The sequence below is a fragment of the Mustela nigripes genome, chromosome 3, assembly GCF_022355385.1.
Source record: "Mustela nigripes isolate SB6536 chromosome 3, MUSNIG.SB6536, whole genome shotgun sequence".
In the NCBI taxonomy this organism is placed as follows: Eukaryota; Metazoa; Chordata; class Mammalia; order Carnivora; family Mustelidae; genus Mustela; species Mustela nigripes.
In genome coordinates, this window is record NC_081559.1 from 150,626,935 (window position 1) to 150,645,346 (window position 18,412).

The window sequence follows — 18,412 nt, forward strand, 5'->3', positions numbered from 1 at the left end:
CATTTTTAAAGATATTGATATAGCAACAATCGGGTTATAGAGTGTGTCTCCTTCACAGCTAAGGAAAAAGATGTGCTTATTGTCCAGTATAATAAAGAAAACGTCTCCCTTTGGGGTAAAATTTAAACAAGCCGGGCACCTGGGTGGCTCAGTAGGTTAAGCAGCTGCCTTCGGCTCAGGTCATGATCCCAGGGTCCTGAGATCGAGCCCTACATTGGGCTCCCTGCTCCATGGGGAGCCTGCTCCTCTCTCTCCCTCTGCCTGATGCTCCACCTGCTTGTATTCTCTTTTTCTCTCTGTCAAATAAATAAATAACATCTTAAAAAAAAATTAAACAAGCTTACTGTTCATTATGAAATATTTGGGTTCTCTAAGCTTGGGGTTCCTCTCCTGCAATGCAACTGATTACATGTACAGGATTCACCTGGACCTCTTCACATTACCCTTTGAGGCTCAGGGGACTCATACACATGGCTATACTCTAGCTACTGCCTCTGTCTCTGTCTTCTTCTCTGACTTGGAAATCTTGTGTTTCTGCCAACATCCATGAAAGTGAGGCAGGCTAACATGTTAGCTTATAAACGGGGTAAAATCTCAGACCTTCACAGTTTTTGAAAATATAGAGAAACACAATTACTTTTTGTATAATGGTCTTACCTCCTGCAACCTTGATAAATTCATTTGTTCATTAGAAATAATGCATTGACTGCATCTAATTTTCAACATGGACAGTCATACTATCTGTGAATATAGTTTTATTTATTATATATCTTACCTCATTATGCTACATAAAATCTCCAGTACAATAATAAATAAAATTGATATACGACATCTTGTCTGTTCCCAAGCTTATGGAAGAGGTCCCATGCTGTGAATTTGACCTCATTGGGTGAATATTTTTGTATCCTTAGAAATATTCTTGAGATTTGTCCTAGGATTGATACGTGGAAACAATGTGATTGCTTCAGTCTTTGAAGATTTTTTTAAGGGTAGGAATGGAACATTCTAGATAATCACTCCCACTACTTAAGTAAGACCCTTTTCGGTGTTCTATCCAATGGCCATGGAGTGGTAGCAGGTAGAAATAAGTACTGTTAGTGCTGTGTATCAGGACCTGTTCTATTTTATCCTATTAAGTGATTCTTACTCTATACATCAGTAGTTTCCCTACATACATATGCTGATCAATTCCTCCTCCCATACTTTAGGGGATTCCTCTGCTAATTTCTGTGTCTGCACTGTGCAGCTCTCTCCTCTGCATTGTTTTTTGTTCCGCGCACTGCAGCTACCTTGTTACCCCTTGACTCTCAGTTCTGTTCCTTTCAACTGAGGCAATCTTCTGAACACCACCTGGATTCTCCTAACTTCATCCATAGCCTGGAAAGTTTCCCAAAACAGGAAACTGGGACAATTTCCAGGCTCATTTCACTTTGTTTCCTGACTCTCAGGTTTACTACTCTTTGTTTCTTGCTGTCTGCTGTCATGAAAATCATGGTTTCATATACTTTCTCCAATTGTTGGTAGATGTAGTTAGGAGGATAAATTTGATCCCTATTATTACATCGTGGCTGGATGTAGAGGATACATCAATATATTTTGATATACTATATTTTAACATACTGAAAAGCAGTAAGATTCTGTGAAGAATGTAGAGGACAATTATAGAGGACAATTCTAGAGGACAAGTTGCTTACGTTTTCATAATTTATGTATTGACTACTCCCACTCCATATGACATATATGTACACATATAACTTCACCTAAACTTTTAAAAATTGTATAAATTATACCAAAATGTTAACTTTTAGTCAGATCTATGGCTTTCCATTTTTCTTAAGATATTTATAACGATTCATTTGAAAATAACATATTATGCCTATTTTTATATTACTAAGATAGTATTTAGACTTTATAATTGAACACTCTTTTTTACTTATATTGAAATCCATACCTTCAGATTTTTAGGAAGATGAAACTAAGGCTAATACTGAGTACATTTAGGAAATGCATGATTAAATAAGTTTATATCCCAACACAGACTTTAGTTCAACAGGATGAATAATAAAAGGCAAAGCTACTTAAGTACAAGTACTATTGCAGAGTATAGATGAGAAGAAGAGAAGAAACATAAAGGAAAAGAAGGGAAAGACAAAGAGAAAGAAATTGAAGGTAAATAAAGCCAAGCGAAAAGCAACCTAAAGAAAAGTAATATTTAAGTCCGTTAGTAGCAAAGGTCCAGTATGGCCAGGACAGACTAACTTTGATACAGCTGTGAATATGGATACAAATCAGAACTGGAACTTTATTCTTTATTCATTCAGTAAATCTTTGTTTAGTGTTTACTATATTGCAGGTATTATTTAAAACAGAGGGCAGCAAACTAGACCAATACCTATTTTGTACAGCCTATGATCTAAGAAGAATTCTTACATTTTTAAAGGTTAAAAAAGAAAGGATATGTAATAGAGATGGTGTGGGCTGCAAAGCTTAAAATATTTGCTATTTAGTCATTACTGAAAAAGTCTGTCAATCCCTGGTTAAAGATATGGGGAATACAGCAGTATAAAAAAAAAAGAACAAAGGAGAGAAGACCTTGCACTTATGGGGCTGATATTCTAGTAAGAGGAATATAGATAAGCAATAAATAAGTGAAATATATAGTTTTGAGATGGTATGTAGATAATTAGAATAGGAAGGGGAAACTGGTCTGCTAGAGATGTGGTTTAGACTGTCGTATGGCCCATAGAGCAAATGAGGGGATAGTCTTAGGATGAGGAATGATTTGATTCCTCAGAAGTGCTGTACTTTTGAGGTGAGAAAAGTCATAAATAGATGGTGGCAAGCTGAGATGGTCATTTTGATTGTGATTGTTGTGGTGGGGGTAGCAAAGGGAGTGGTAGATAAAGTCTAGCGTTCTGAAGCTCTTAACTCTCCTGCCAGTGGTAAGGTGGATACTAAGGAAGGGGTGGTCTTATTGGGTTACCCAGCTTCTGGCTCCCTCTAGAAAAGCAAAGATATTTGGAATAGGGGATCTGCATATTCACGGCTGGGTTTGGAGAAGGTTTACTGGAAAGAACTGTGGAGAGAAAAGTGGAGGAAGGAAGTACCATAGCCCGGTCCTTGGAATGACACGAGTTCTAAGATCAGGCATTTCCTGATACTGGCAGTATATCAGAAGAGACCACTGACAAGCACAGCGTTCCAGAATTTGAATAAATATGTGGCAAGAAACCAAGTTATTCCTATTGCTAGCATCATAACATAAGAAACACCATACCAAGTTAAATCATACTCACCCATATTGTTTTTATTAAAATGTTTGTTAAGCACCTACTGTGACTAGCACTGTTCTAAGAACTGAAAATACAGTAGTGTGCAAGAAAATATGGATAAATCTCATGAAATTTACATTTGAATGTTGTAGGTAACTTCAGATTTTCCCATGTGCTGTGCTGGAAGTTGTGATTTCCATGTGCAAGTTGGTAGGTACTAGTTTAAAGAGGAGGGACAGAGGGACATTCTGAGGTGGTACCTTTTCCACTGGCTGTTGAAAAATCAAAAGGAGCTTGCCCATTCCACGAGTGAATGGGTGAGAAGAAGCAAAATGAATAAAAGTAAGAAGTCCCTAAGGCAGTAAAGAGCTGTCAGAACACTGATTTATGACTATGGCAGTTTCTGCTCAGGCAGTTTTGTCAGAGAGCACTAAGGATCCAGTGGAGACAATGCCTCCTGGGATGGCCTTCAAGCCGAAAGCTACCTTGGGCTTATTCTTGTTTATTCTTCCTTTGTTTCTGTTGCTACTGTTCATAGGACCAACAAAGAGTGTAGGGGAGGGTAATTTCCTTCCAAATATCATGCCCCTAAGATTCAGAACCTTTACATGGTGTCCTTTCTTTGTCCACAGTGGTATAGTGCATGTCCACTTCATTTATATGCTTATTTTAGATAGCAGGAGGGCAATAAATTACCAATAACCATTCTAGTAATACCAGTAGCTGAGATTTATTGAAAATTTGTATGTGCCAAACACCTCACATGTAGTAATTTATTTAGTCCTCAAGCTAATCCTGAGATAGGGAGTAATACTAACCCCATTTTTCCAGATGGAGAAACTGAGACAAAGAGAATTAAATGATTTGCCCGGTACATACAGCCATTAAGTGTTCAAAACTGGCAGTATGATGGCAGAATCCTCATGTGCTTAAAACTAATGTACTAAACCCCTTCTTTCCTCCAGAAACAATTTGTAAAGAGAAAATAAATCCCACTTTCATTTATATGGATAGTTTGCATCTCACCTAAAATATCACAAGTGTTTCTTATACTCTACATTTTCATTATCCTCATCATTACTATAAGTTCATTTAGTTTGAAGTTGGGAACAATTGTTTTTTTGAGGTGTTAAGATCCCCTTTTTCTTTCTTTCTACCTTCACGCCTGTTTAAACTTCTTTTCAGCTCTTTAGGCTCTTGGCTAATACATTCATTCCATCAGTCACTCATTCAGTCAGTCAATCAATTGATATGTTCTGCACTCTAGATCTCCTCAGTTTCAGCTCAAATATTTTTGTTTGTTTCAAGTTTTTATTTAAATCCTAGTTAGTTAATATATGGTATAATATTGGTTTCGGGAGTAAAATTTAGTGATTCATCACTTAATGTAACACCCAGAGTTCATCACAAGTTCTCTCCTTAATGTCCATCACCCATTTAGCCCATTCCCTCCCTTCCTCCCTCCATCAACCCTCAGTTACAAGTCAGTCCCCGGTTTAAGATATGGGAAATGTGTAACAGCATTTCTTCTCGCCCCCCTTCCTCTATATTTATGTTTTGTGTCTTAAGTTTGTTTTTATATGATGGACTTATTTCACTTAGCATAATACACTTTAGCTCCACCCACATCATTGCAAATGGCAAGATGCAGTCAGTATTTTTGTATCCTTGGGTAAATACCTTTGGGTAAATACCAATTGCTGGGTTGTAGGATAGTTCTATCATATCTTTTCCTCATAATTCCATCAATCTTCCAACTCAGTCTCTTTCTTTTCCCTGCGTTTCCCCCCACAGGTTTATGACTTACTGTTTAGAAGCAAATTTTAAGGATGGAATACCAGGCACTTGACTAAGTTCACTTTTTAAAAAAATGTACTTTATTTATTTATTAGAGGGAGAAAGAGAGAGAGAGCGAAAGCACAAGAAAGGGGACAGATAGAAGGAAAGGGAGAGGGAGACGAAGACTCCCTGCTGAGATCAGAGCCCAACCCGGGGCTCAATCCCAGGACTGTGAGAGCATGACCTTAGCTGAAGTCAGTCACTTAACAGACACCCAGATGCCCCGATAAGTTCATGTTACCATGTAATCTTACTTTTGCATGCCAGACAGTTAATATTTGTGCAATTAAAACGTGTCATTTAGATAAATAACAACCAATAAACTTTACGGGTTGAAATTAATTGGGTGAATTTTTTTCCTACTCATGAATTTTCCTCACCTTTATGAGCAATTTCTTAGTTTACTGGAAACTAACAAACTTACTAAATCAAGTAAATTAAGGGATTATACCATATATGAAAATAAGAAGTAATATAGGTTTCACTTTATAAAAAATAGCAAGTAACTCCAAATACTTTTTTAAAAAACTCAAAAACCTTTAGTTAGTGACTAAATGACTTTTTTGAAATGAATAAATGACTTTTTATTAGGAATTCATTCATTTCATTTCTTTTGGTATTTTAAACCAAATCTAAAAAACTCTAAGAAATCACACAATGCCTTCTAAATTTGACTTATATATGAGAATGCCATATAAGAAAGCATAAATTAGAGAGTTAAACATTATCACTGATTTTACTTCATTTATATTTCCTTTTTTCCCTTTTCATTTATATTTCTAGTCTACATGTACAGTTCATTTCAGAAGCTCAATTAGCTACCTAACTTCACTGAACATGTTTTACTTATTCATCTCTATGTGTGCTACAGAGCCCTGGAGAAAACAACCAAAATATAACAGATGAAGACATGGGAAAAATTCCTTACCTTTAAAGAAGACAAAATTCCCATCACTGTTTTCATAAACTGCATCGATACTAGGAGGCAAGCCCCGCCAGAAGTAAGTAATTTGCATGGGGTATCCATCCATCACCCTGTTGTTCCTCACTCGCCAAAACCACTGGTCCTGCAAACCAAGCAAAAGCATCTCTCAACAAACATGCAGGCCTCCTTAGCATTTCCCTGTGCAATGGTGTAACCCTTCTAAAACTAAACTAGTGTCATTTTCACTGTCTCAAATCAAAAACATCAAAGAAACAGCTAATCAATTTGCTTACAGTGATGACAGTTGTTTTTGTAGCTAACTGTCCAATCTCTAATCCATACAAGGTGATTAAAAGATAATGTAAAAATATTTAACTTCAACATTTTACATTATCTCCAGGGCTTTTAGATGGAAAAAAGAGAAGTAGTACAGACAAGTCCTTGCCAGATTTGTGGATTAAGTCAGTATTCCTGAATAAGAGAGCAGCATATGGACATGTATACATTTACAGACACAAACTTAAAATGTTAGGGATGGAATAAAGAGGCCATCCCTCCTGCTGTGCCCACATTATACCCATCGTCCCCTGTAACTGTAAGTAGTGTCCTCTTTCACCCTCAAATACGTTTTGGTTTGGATGATAAATTATATGGTCACCCTAAATGAACAAAGTTATCTTGAAAAAAAATTATCAAAGTGATTCCAGTCTGCGTCATCTGCCTCCCCAATATGCTCTCACAATATCTGGATCTTACTCAATCATAGCATCAGTTATTTTATGTAAGAAGTGTCCACTCTTATCTCCAGTGAAAATATATGACTTGTCTCATAGCAAGTGCTTATAAATGTTGTTGAATTAATCATTAGCTTGCACACAATATGTTTCTCCATAAATTCTTAGTAATGGCATGACATTCAATTATTTTCCATGGAAAGTTTCAGAATGAAAACTATTCAAAGTGCTTTAATATTAGAAAAATTAGGTAAATTTTGAAGTATACCCTTTTACTTCATTTCAAAATTTTGTATTTACAAACAACATTTCACTTGGAAAACATTTATTTGTACTACTTAGATAAGTATGTTTCATGAAAATATTTCCAATTTCCCTTACTTAGATATTAACAAATGATTTATTATAGGGCCTTCCCAATCTTTTGGCTTACAATAGTTTTAACTCACTAGATTTTCTAGGATTTGTGAGTTATTCATATAGTCATTCATACACACACACACACACACACACACACAGTCAACTGGGGATTCTTGGATTTCAGGTGATATGATAAAAATGAACCTTTCTCCATCTAAACCAATCCAAATATAAAAATTTTCTTAGGAATCTTTGGGTAGTTGCGCTTCATTCTAGTTACCTTGAGTTGTCTTCTCTATGAACTTTGTTATTTATAAAAAGAAGGAAGTAGCTTAATTAACACCTCTAAGTTTGTATCCTATTCTTGCTCTGTCCCTTAATAATGGTCATCCAGGTCAAGATACTAGTCATTGAGTTATTACAAACTAATAACTGACTTGTAGTATGAATACTGCCTTATTTTATTTTTATGTAGGCTCCATGCCTGGTGTGGAGCCCAGTGCAGGGCTTGAACTCAGAACCCTGAAATCAAGACCTGAGCTAAAATCCAGAGTTGGATACTTAATGGACCAAGGCACCCAGGCACCTCTAATTACTGTTTTAAGGATTTCCTGAAGACCTGGCACACAGTTGGTTGTTATTATTGTTAAAATTATATTGAAACTCGTTATCTTACTTTCCTTCACAATTCTGTTTACAGTTCTGCTGCTCTTCTTTGTTCTCTCTTCAGATTTCAGCCATATTATGGCTCTAGCAATGCATCTCTCTCCTACCAATATCTTCTTACATTATTAACCTCTTCTTGATAATTTTTATGCTACCAGCTAACCTGAATTAATACGTATCTTGATTCACATATAGTAGATACATTAAACTGATTTTAAAATACAGAGTTATTCTGTGAAAAGATTGATCCAGGAAAATTATATGGGCATGAAGATCTAGGGCTTACTCCTATAGTATGTGAGCAGATGATATTCTGATTATTATTTTTTAAAATAGATTTATTTATTTATTTAGAGACAGAGAGAGAGAGAGAGAGAGAGACATGGCAGGGAGGGGCAGAGGAAGAGGGAGAGAGAAACCCAAGCAGACTCTATAGAGTGTGGAGCCCTAAGTGGGACTCCAGGCCAGGACCCTGAGATAATGATCTGAGCCAAAACCGAGAGTCAGAGGCTTAACAAATGTGCCACCCAGATACCCCTCCACAAAAAATATTCTTTCTTTTTTTTAAAGATTTTTATTTATTTATTTGACACAGAGAGACACAGCTAGAGAAGGAGCACAGCAGAGGGAGTGGGAGAGGGAGAAGCAGGCCCCCCATGGAGCAAGGAGCCCAATGCAGGGCTTGATCCCAGAGCCCTGGGATCATGACCTGAGCCGAAGGCAGATGCTTAGCAACTAAGGTACCCAGGCACCCTCACATAAAATATTCTTAAGTTATTGTAACGTATATCCAAAAATAATAAAAATGGCTAAATACCTACTGGACCGTGACAAAGAAATAACTGACCATGATTATTAATGGAACAATGAAACGGAAAGCTCTCTGAGCTGAAGGATTGGAAAAAAAAAAAAAATCGGGGAAAAAAAAGCCTGAACCATATTCCAGTTTTTCTCAGAGAAGCACTTCACATTGTTCTGTCTACCCAGTATTGAGACAAGGCCAGTGGCTCTTTGGAACAGCCATATGCTGCTATGTAAAGATAGGAACACAACTTCAGCTTGCCACTAATACAGGAAGAAACAGAAATTTTGCCTCAAGATCAGCCAATTTGCAAAAATTCAGAAAGTAATACGGAATAATAGGTGAAATCAGAACGATTTCTCATTGACAGCAGCCTTGGCAGAGAGTGATATAAACTGTCGATATTCAGGTTGTGCTTCTATTCAACTTATCCACACCTTCCCAGAGTGGTAGAAAGCAACGGTACAAATAAGTTAGCAAGCACTCTCTCACAGAGGATGTAAACATATCCTAGTCACTATAGAGTGCCATTTCAGAAATTGAGCTTGTGAACGATTCGTAGAGAGAGGATATTTAAAATGTTATTTAAGTCTCTATGCAAATTTTCCTTCTAAGTGAAACCTCCTCTGAGCGCACAATCTAAAATTGAATTCCCTCACTCCGCCCACCCACATGTGCTTTCACTCTCCCTCTCCCTTGCTTTATTTCCCTTCACCACGTCGATCGCTGTTTAACACAGTACATGTTTTGTTTATTGTTCATTCTCTCTCCACTAGAATGTAAGCTCCATGATGGCAAAGTTACGTTTGTTCATTTGTGGCTCCCCATTTCCAGAAAAATATCTTGCACATGGTAGGAGCTTACTAAATAGTTCTTAAGAGCAAACACATTTAAGGAGGAAAGGACAAAGTAAAGGTTAAGTTATCCTTTCAGAAGTCAAAAGCTATGCAGATGTCACAAGAGTACACAAGTTCCACTTGAACAGGCAGACATTTAGTATATATTCCATTATTTAGAAAGGTATGATATATCAAGATCTTTGAAACATGCAGGGGGAAAAAAAAATTGTTTCACCCTTCCAAACACTGTAGCTTTTGTTTTGGCCTTCGGTATAAAGGGAAAGAAGGAAGAATCTGGGCTCTAAATCTGTTGTTTCTATCTTGCCACTGGCCTTTTTTTGGCTACAGCCCTTATAAAAGGGAGTGGAAGGGGTGGAAGCATACCCTAAAAATAATCAAAACTAGCACATTTGCAAAATCAACTCATGAAAAAAACAGTGCTTAAAAATTACCAAAGAGGAATTCCTACTTGAAGACCAATATTTCTTTAGATACAAGTTTAGATACAAACTTTAGATACAAGTTTACGCAGATTTGTCTTTCCATGTAGCATGGGACCCAGGCAGAACACTTTGTTTGCAAAGATAAATACACAGAGTATGGCAGGGTGTACACCATGAGGCAATAAGGAGAAATTTAGTTTGCTTTTTTAAAATTCCCTTTAAAATTCTGTATTAATACAGGCATATTGTTTGCTGACAACTCTAGAGAAAAAGTATCCTCCTGCTGTCTGAATATGAAGATCGGTTATTGATCTTCTCTCGGGAAAGGGTGCTATTTTCAGACCTCTTTTTAGAAGCCAATTAGTAAACTTGATCTACTTTGGCTTCTCTTCTAACCTATAGATTCATTATTTAACCAAAAACTTGATGTAAATCTACGAATACCTCACATGTCTACATGAACATTTCCAGAAAGCATCAGTTGCTCTCTCAGCCCTCGCCTGCCAGGCCACTGTGGGCTTCCTCCAGTCTTCCCTACCTCTGAAATAGCATCTCAAAACTCTTGATTCCTTGCCATCATCACTGTCACCATCCTACTCCGAGCTGCCACTGTATTTCACGGAGATGACTGCAATGCCAACTCAGAGCTACCAATTTGCCTCCTACTGCATCTAAAATGGAATTCAGACTCCGTCCGTCTCCAGCCCCTGCGCCAATTGCAGGTCCCTTTTGTGCTCTTGACGCTCTACCTGCATCGGCATCCTTTCAGTTTCTGATAGAGTAAAGCTCTTTTCTTCCTTAAGACTTCTATACCATTTGCTCTACTTTGAATGTTCTTTCCCTTCCTCACACCATTCATCCAATTAACTGTGAATCACCTATGCATTCTGGCTGAAATTTCCTTTCCAAAGAAAGGCCTTACCTGACCCATGCCTGAAATTAGGTGACACTGTTTATACTGTTCCATAATAGTCTGTAATTTCACTTTACAGCACTTACACCATCTGTTACCATACCACCATTTTTTTAAAATAAAAGATTTTATTTATTTATTTGACGGACAGAGATCATAAGTAGGCAGAGAGGCAGGCAGAGAGGAGGAAGCAGGCTCCCTGCCGAGCAGAGAGCCCGATGTGGGGCTCGATCCCAGGACCCTGAGATCATGACCTGAGCTGAAGGCAGAGGCTTTAACCCACTGAGCCACCCAGGCGCCCCAACTATATTACCATTTTTTAAAAAAGATTTTATTTATTTATTTGACAGACAGAGATCACAAGTAGGCAGAGAGGCAGGCAGAGAAAGAGGAAGAGAAGCAGACTCCCTGCCAAGCAAAGTGCTTGATGCGGGGCTCAATCCCAGGACTCTGAGATCATGACCTGAGCTGAAGGCAGAGGGTTTAACCCACTGAGCCACCTGGGCACCCCTATATTACCATTTTTAAAGTGACACAGTCTCCCCCCTGCTCCACTGTGCTATATGCCCACAGAAGTAGGGACAGTATATTTTGTTACCATTGAATTATCAGCTTTGGGAACTTTGTCTGGCATATTGTGGAGACCTACACATGCTTAATAAACACATTTTTCTATTTTTTCATCAAACCACCATAGGATGACATTGTTCAAACCAAGGTAACTGCTTAATATGAGTATCAGACTATTTACTAAAATGGCATTCTTATCAAGGAAACTCACTAGCTAAGGGGAAAAAATATAGAAAAATGTTTGTTTATAAATACAGATTTCTTTACAGGCAATCATGTACTGTTTCTGGGGATGTATGAGTGGCCAAGAGAGTGTCTGGGAAATATGTTCAAAATTAACGTAGATCCTGTGAAAAAAAAAATCAGGCATGTAGTAATAGCGAATGAAAGACAAAGTCACGGCAATAATAAGGGAAAAAGCTATTCGCACGAATGCTTAAAGGGAAGAGGAAAAAGTAGTGGCCTTCTGATTTGTATTTCCTTCTACTTCTTCTCAAAGCCAAAGGACACCTGTGACAGACCCAGCTGAGTGCTTGCCACCCTGGGGCCACCCTTGCTAGCCAGACTTATCAAGTGGCCTCACAGAACTGGAGTGTGGGAGGCCACAGTGCGTATGTCATTATGTACATCTGAGCAAGAAGAAGGAAAGAGCAATGAGTTCTGAGCCTTGGACAGACACCTACATTTTACCATCCGAGGTCACTGTTTGAAGGGGCAGGCAGAACGAAGGAAAATTTGAGGATAAGATGACTGATGGCCATGCTGGAGTTACAGAGAGAAAAAGTCTATCTTGGTACAGCTGCTATTGAATAGCTAACACTTGCCCCATTCAACTGATGTATTGCCTTAGACTTCAAAGCACAGAGTAAAAGTTAATGATCAGAATTTCTTATAAAATTTAATATTTAAGCAATGTTTAATAATGGCATATGCTTGACAAAGCTCATACATACTTACTGAACCTATTTGGCATAAAAATTGATAAATACAAATTATTAGGTTAACTTATTCATTGTTAGCAGTATACAGTACTAAAAATCAGCCCATAAATTAGCTGTTTAAAAAAGAAAACATTCTATATTGAAGTAACTACAGATTCACATTACACCTATAAGAAATAACAGATTCCTTATATACTCTTTCTTAACCTTCCCCAATGATAACTCTTAACATAATTATAGTACAATATCAAAACTAGGAATCATACCATCACACTATTAAAATTTCACATGCACTAGTGTGTATATGTATGTAGTTATGCTAAATTTAACCTGTAAATTGTACCTTTACAACACAGAGATACGGTAGTTGCCACCTTAAATAAGTGCTCAACATTGTATCAGTCATGATGGCAACCTTGGTATTATATGTAATGCAAGAAAGAATAGCTAAGCATTAAAGGCCACAGAATAATTCATGAAGTAAAAACAGGTAGAAGCCAAACGTGTTTAAATTAGAATCTAATTGAGCCTTTACACCTAACTTATTTCTTATAGGAAGAAAGGAGTTAAGTTAATGACACTGAAAGGAAACAAACAAATACATTCCAGCATGTGGCATAGTTTATAAGACAAGTGACCTGGTCTCAACAAGAAAACAGTAACAACAACAAAAGCCATTGGGAAGAATTGTCATTTAAAAACATCTACGTAGATTTAACAACCAAATTCAGTGCACAGATAGTCCTGGATCTGGTATTTAGAGATGAAGTCTTCTGCTATCAACAACTTTCTTTCAAATGTTTCACCAAAAACTTGGGCATGCATGCTGTATTGCCTTCTGTCTCTCTCTCTCTCTCTCTCTCTCTCTCTCTCTCAGGCAAGCACTTAAAGTTGTTAAAGCATTCTTCCAACTTCTCTGTATTTTTGAAATTTTTTATAAGTTTAAAATATATACTCAGTTTATAAAAAAACAGAAAATACATAGGCAATTCCCTTATGATAAAATATCATGATATTATATCTAAGTATTTGCAATGGTTGTATCGTATTCAGGCTAGCCAATGTAAGATTATTAAGCCTCCATTTGAGCCATTTATTTTCATTTTTATTTTTTAAGATTTATTTATTGATTTGAGAGATGGGGGGATGAGCAGAGAGAGAATCTTCAAGTAGACTCCCCATTGAGCACAGAGCTAGGCTCTGGCTGGATCCCACAATTTATGCAATTGTAACCTGAGCAGAAACCAAGAGTTGGAGCCTTAACTGACTAAGCCATGCAGGCACCCCCATTTTAGCCATTTAAATTTGTTACTGTAAATAATGCTACAACCAACATCTTTAGGCTTTAAAAAAGAAACAAAACTATGTCCGTGCCATTTAATTAAGTGTAATTCATGCTCCACTCAACAGTAACGTGTGAACTGAAAATAAAAAAAATCACACCTTATAAAACTTTACAAATATATTATAAATGCACTAATTTGATTTCACACTATTGTATTCAAATTTACTGCCTGTACCAAGAATTATAAAGGGTACTGTAGTATTTAAAGAAAGAGAACAAGGCCATTTACATTTAATTAGCTATATTTCTTTTTCAACACTGGGAAGAAAAAGTAAATTTATAACTTGGAGGAAAAAAAAAATTCTAAGGAATGCTTAATAGATCTATCTGGCAAAGACAATGCCATTCTGGGAAGCTTTCATTATCTTATCACAAGAGCTGACACAAACTGGCTTTTGTTATATAAACCTTAGGAGAAAACCTGTTCAAAGCAACCACTAAAATATACTTGCTTACAAAGGCAGTCATGAATTTCTGCAATGATTTTGCAGGCACAGTTTTCAGAGATTAACCAGATGTAGGGCACCTGGGTGGCTGAGTTGGTTAAGCATCTGCCTTCGACTCAAGTCATGATCCCAGGGTCCTAGGAGCGCATCCTGCATTGGGCTCCCTGCTTGTCAGGAAGCCTGCTTTTCCTTCTCCCTCTGCCTGCTTCTCTGACTACTTGGGCTCTCTGTCTGTCAAATAAATAAATAAAATCTTAAAGAAAAACAACAACAACAACAACAAAAAAGATTAACCATATGTAGTTCTGGGAGAAGTAATGCTGCTGTGCATCACAACAGGTCTGATGGGGAGCAGAATATGCCATCCCCAAAATGTGCCTCTTTGGCATGTGGATATTTTGAGCTGAAGGCAATCAAGACCCAGCAGTTTCAAGAAAAAATTTTGCTTCTCCCTGAACTACCTAAAAAAATTTAGATGGTGGCCTGGTGCAGAAAGAGAGCTATTACCAGAGATAACTTTTTATCGGAACAACCAGTATGTATGGCACGGCAAATACCTAATTACCAAACATCTGCTTTTCTTATGTCCTGTGAATTACCCTCTTTCCCTTTGAAGCCCCAGGCTCCTTTCCCATTTCTTAGCGCGAGATGGCATATAAACCTCAATTGTCTGGTTTACGTTTGGGTCTTCTATTTTTATTGGGCTCCACAGATACAGAATTAAATTTACTTTTCTTCTGTTAATCTGTTTTATGTCAATTTAATTATTAGATCAGCCAAAGAACCTACAAGGAAAAAAAGGAAAATTCTTCCATCTCTATGGGTCAAATCACTTTGCATAGTGTCTGCATTTTTGAAAAATGTTAAAAACACAGATTAATGATAATAGGGGAAGGAAGTAACAGTAACAGGTGACTCTTTCTATATCATTTCAGAATGCACAATTCTGGAATATTCCTTAATGTCTGACTATTTTCAAGGAAGAATGAAATGTAAATTATTCTAATAAATAAAATATATTTGTGTTTCAAAGGAAGGGAGATATGGCCTTTACAGAATATTTTGTTTACTACTTATGCTAAATATACACAGTAACTTTTATAGTCTCCAAATGTTAAAAAAAAAAAAATCCTTTGTTTTTGATTTAGATTGAAAAATCTGGACACCAAAAGGTTGAGTGATGTGTCAGATGTGGATCACTTTCTTGTTAATTAACATTTATTTAGTCCTGACATAGAGAATACTAATTTTTGAAACTTAAGAATTCATAATTATTCATGTATAACACATAATAACAAATATTTATGGTTTTTAATTCATTTATATATGTGAATAATGAATGGTGAATAAGTGTTGCTTAGGTCGTAGAACAGAAAGATCCGAGGAGAAAGAGAAAAATCAATGTGTGTATGTTGACCCTGTTTTCTTTTTACATCCTTACCTTTGTTCTTGTTTCTTCTTGTATCCACTCTTGTTCAGAAATCACTTTGTGATGGTTATGATGCTGGAAAGAACAGTGGACTAAAAAATGCTTCATCAGCGCACTGCACTTAAGGTAAGGAGCCTCAAATTCCAGATGTAATTGCACCACACAGTACTATGACATTTTGCTTTCCCCCCCTTCTTTGGGATCTGAGGATCGTGAATACTGGCAGAGAGATTAAATTTCAATTCACATATCATATAATTAAGTGTTGAAAAATATAAAAGGTTTCATTCCTCCCGCTACACTAGCAGTTCTGGATTCCAAAAATATGAACTCTTTAAGAGTGTACATTCAATCGAGAGGGGAGCAGAGGCAAACAACTAATTTCAAAAGACTGTGTGAAATGCTGTTATCGCTGCCTCTCTAAAATGGGAACTACCATTTAGTGAATATAATGAGCTGGAAAACAGCTGTGTCATTAGCACACCTATCAAGAATTACCATCACTTTATTTTTGACCTGAAGAAAGATGCCTCATTTACAATAAAAACTATGTTCCTGCTGAATAAAGTATATGGCAATTTTTACTCAAGGTACATAGGGCAGTGTATTCAATTTAGTTTTTAACCACCCAATCTAGACTTTCCTCAGTCGTTTTGCGATCAACTCATCAGGTTTTATTTTCTTCATAATACCTATTGTACTATGAAATCATCTTGTTTATTTGCTCAGCTGTCTGTCATCAGAGTATGCACCTTATCTATCTTATTCAAACCCTGTACTCCTCAGCCCTGCCGCAATGGCCAGCACTAGGTATTGAGTAAGAGTTCAAGGAGAAAATCAGACAGTGAAAAGGAAAAGACAGGACCAATCTTTTCCTTGGCCCGGATGGAGGGGGACTGGTTTGGTCAATATTTAACTTAAGCTGTCGCACAGAAAGGCTTTCTCAGACCCTCTTTATTGCCCCTGTAAACACCAAACACCTACCAGCTTACTTAGACCACTGTATGGAAATGGTCCATTTGCCAGTTTGTTTCTCCATGTTACCCTTTCCCACGAGTACCATTATCATTCTTTCCTTCCCACCCCCCACCAACCCCACCTTTTTTTTAAAGACTCAATTCAGGCTTCACTACCTCTAGGGATATTTACTTAAAACGAAGGCTGTATTCTCCAAGGACTCTTATTGCCCTTTAGGTGATCTTTCCATTTATTCCCATTGCATCTTGTAGAGTGGTTGGAGGTGGTCACAATGCTAGCACATGATCATGCCATAAAGGGCAGAAAAGAGATGCTTCATAGGAAAAGTCAAAGGTTGAGTTAGTGCTCTGGATGCTGCTGCTGCTGCTGCTGATAATTATTATTGTTATTATTATTATTTTGGCTTCTTCTTCAATCACAAAAGGAAACTCACTGAACTCAAAGAAGGGGATAGTACAGGCAATCAGAAATAAGAATAACACGCTGAACAGAAGAGTCATCAATGGATTCCACTTAAAAGCTGAGCAAGTGCAGAGGCTTGGGCTGTGATTGGGGAGGATGCGGGAGGAAGGCAGGAGGCAGCCCAGGAGGGAAATGTGCCAGGGGGAAACTTTTTTTTTCATTTCCAAGGGACACAAAGTGAGTTGTCAACAATTACATGTTAAAGGCCTAAGTTGAATTAGAGGTTTGCTCCTAAGAGATGAGTAGATTGGGCAGAGAATTCCCATGAAATTACAGAGCAAAAAACCCTGAAAGATTCCTAAGTGACTTTGTTTCAGGGTTCAGGAGCAGTTGTTGCCATAACAGGAGAAACTAATCCTCATTACCATTGCCTAATTGCTTTATGCTAATATGGTCTTGAAAACATTCCTTCTGTTGCCAATGTTTTGCTGTGGTGTATTTACTAAAAAACGAGTTCAAAAGGTTACTGCCCTTCCTTAAACCCAAAGAAAATTGTCAACAAACTCCATGTAATAAAATAGTGACTGAGTTCTCTGGCAGATCTGAAGAAGTCAGGTTATCACCATTAATAAATGGAAAGCACTTGTGCTATTGTTTCATTTCTACCAAGTAAAACAAACATGAATAAGCACTATTTTCTTAGTTTTTGGGAGGGAGGAAAAATTTCTCCAAAATAAAAATAAATAAATAAACTTTCCTAATCATTCAGTTAAATAATAGAGCCCCGGACAACTATTGATGGCCAAATAGCTTTTGAGAACTATTCTAAGCAATAAGGAACCTAATGACAGAATATTAAACACAGTGTATATTGGATTTGATGTTTTGACAAAGTATATTAGTTCAACATGGTAATATTTTTGCATAAAAGAGATAGAATGTCTCTTTTCACTTGGCTGGAAGATTCATAATTTGAGAGGAATTTCAGAAGCTTCTGCAGGTAAAGAAGGATGTGTTGCCTATGCTTTCATAGGTAAGTTTTGGGGTAGTGTAGAAAAGGAAGTTGATGCACCAAAGGAGAGTACAAAATAATCTATGCCCCATCAGGCAGAGGGTGATGATGGGCAGGAGGGGACATATCTTTTGGGGAGAAGAGGAAAGGAGGTTTGAAAACCTGAAGTTTAAGTGGCAGGTGATGGAGATGGATACTCTCAGAGGGGCGGAGTGGAAACTAAGGAAAGAGAGGCAATTCTAGAATCAACTGCACAGAATACACTACGAAATGATGAAAAGATAGCAGCTTGATGGTGCATCCAATGTCAGGTCAATAAAATAGAATATATAAGAAAACGGATATAGAAATGAAGGACTAAAATTAGGAGGAAAGTAAGTAAAAAGAAATGAGAACTACTGATGAGGGAACAGAAGGCAAGCAGAAGCTGACACCCTGCAACTTTCTCCTTCCCCCCACTCCAGGGTGGCACAGGTGTGACATCCTTCCCTGCATC

The 18,412-nt window shown here is 37.3% G+C and overlaps 1 protein-coding gene across 2 annotated transcripts in view; it reads right to left on the reverse strand.

Moving 5' to 3' along the window:
* Nucleotides 1–18,412, reverse strand: part of MMP16 (matrix metallopeptidase 16) — a 289,876-nt gene that overhangs the window by 36,800 nt on the left and 234,664 nt on the right. For both annotated transcript variants that reach the window (XM_059394824.1, XM_059394823.1), the window contains exon 7: nt 6,040–6,178. In XM_059394824.1, coding sequence (XP_059250807.1) covers nt 6,040–6,178 — 139 coding nt within the window. The remainder of the gene's footprint in view (nt 1–6,039; nt 6,179–18,412) is intronic.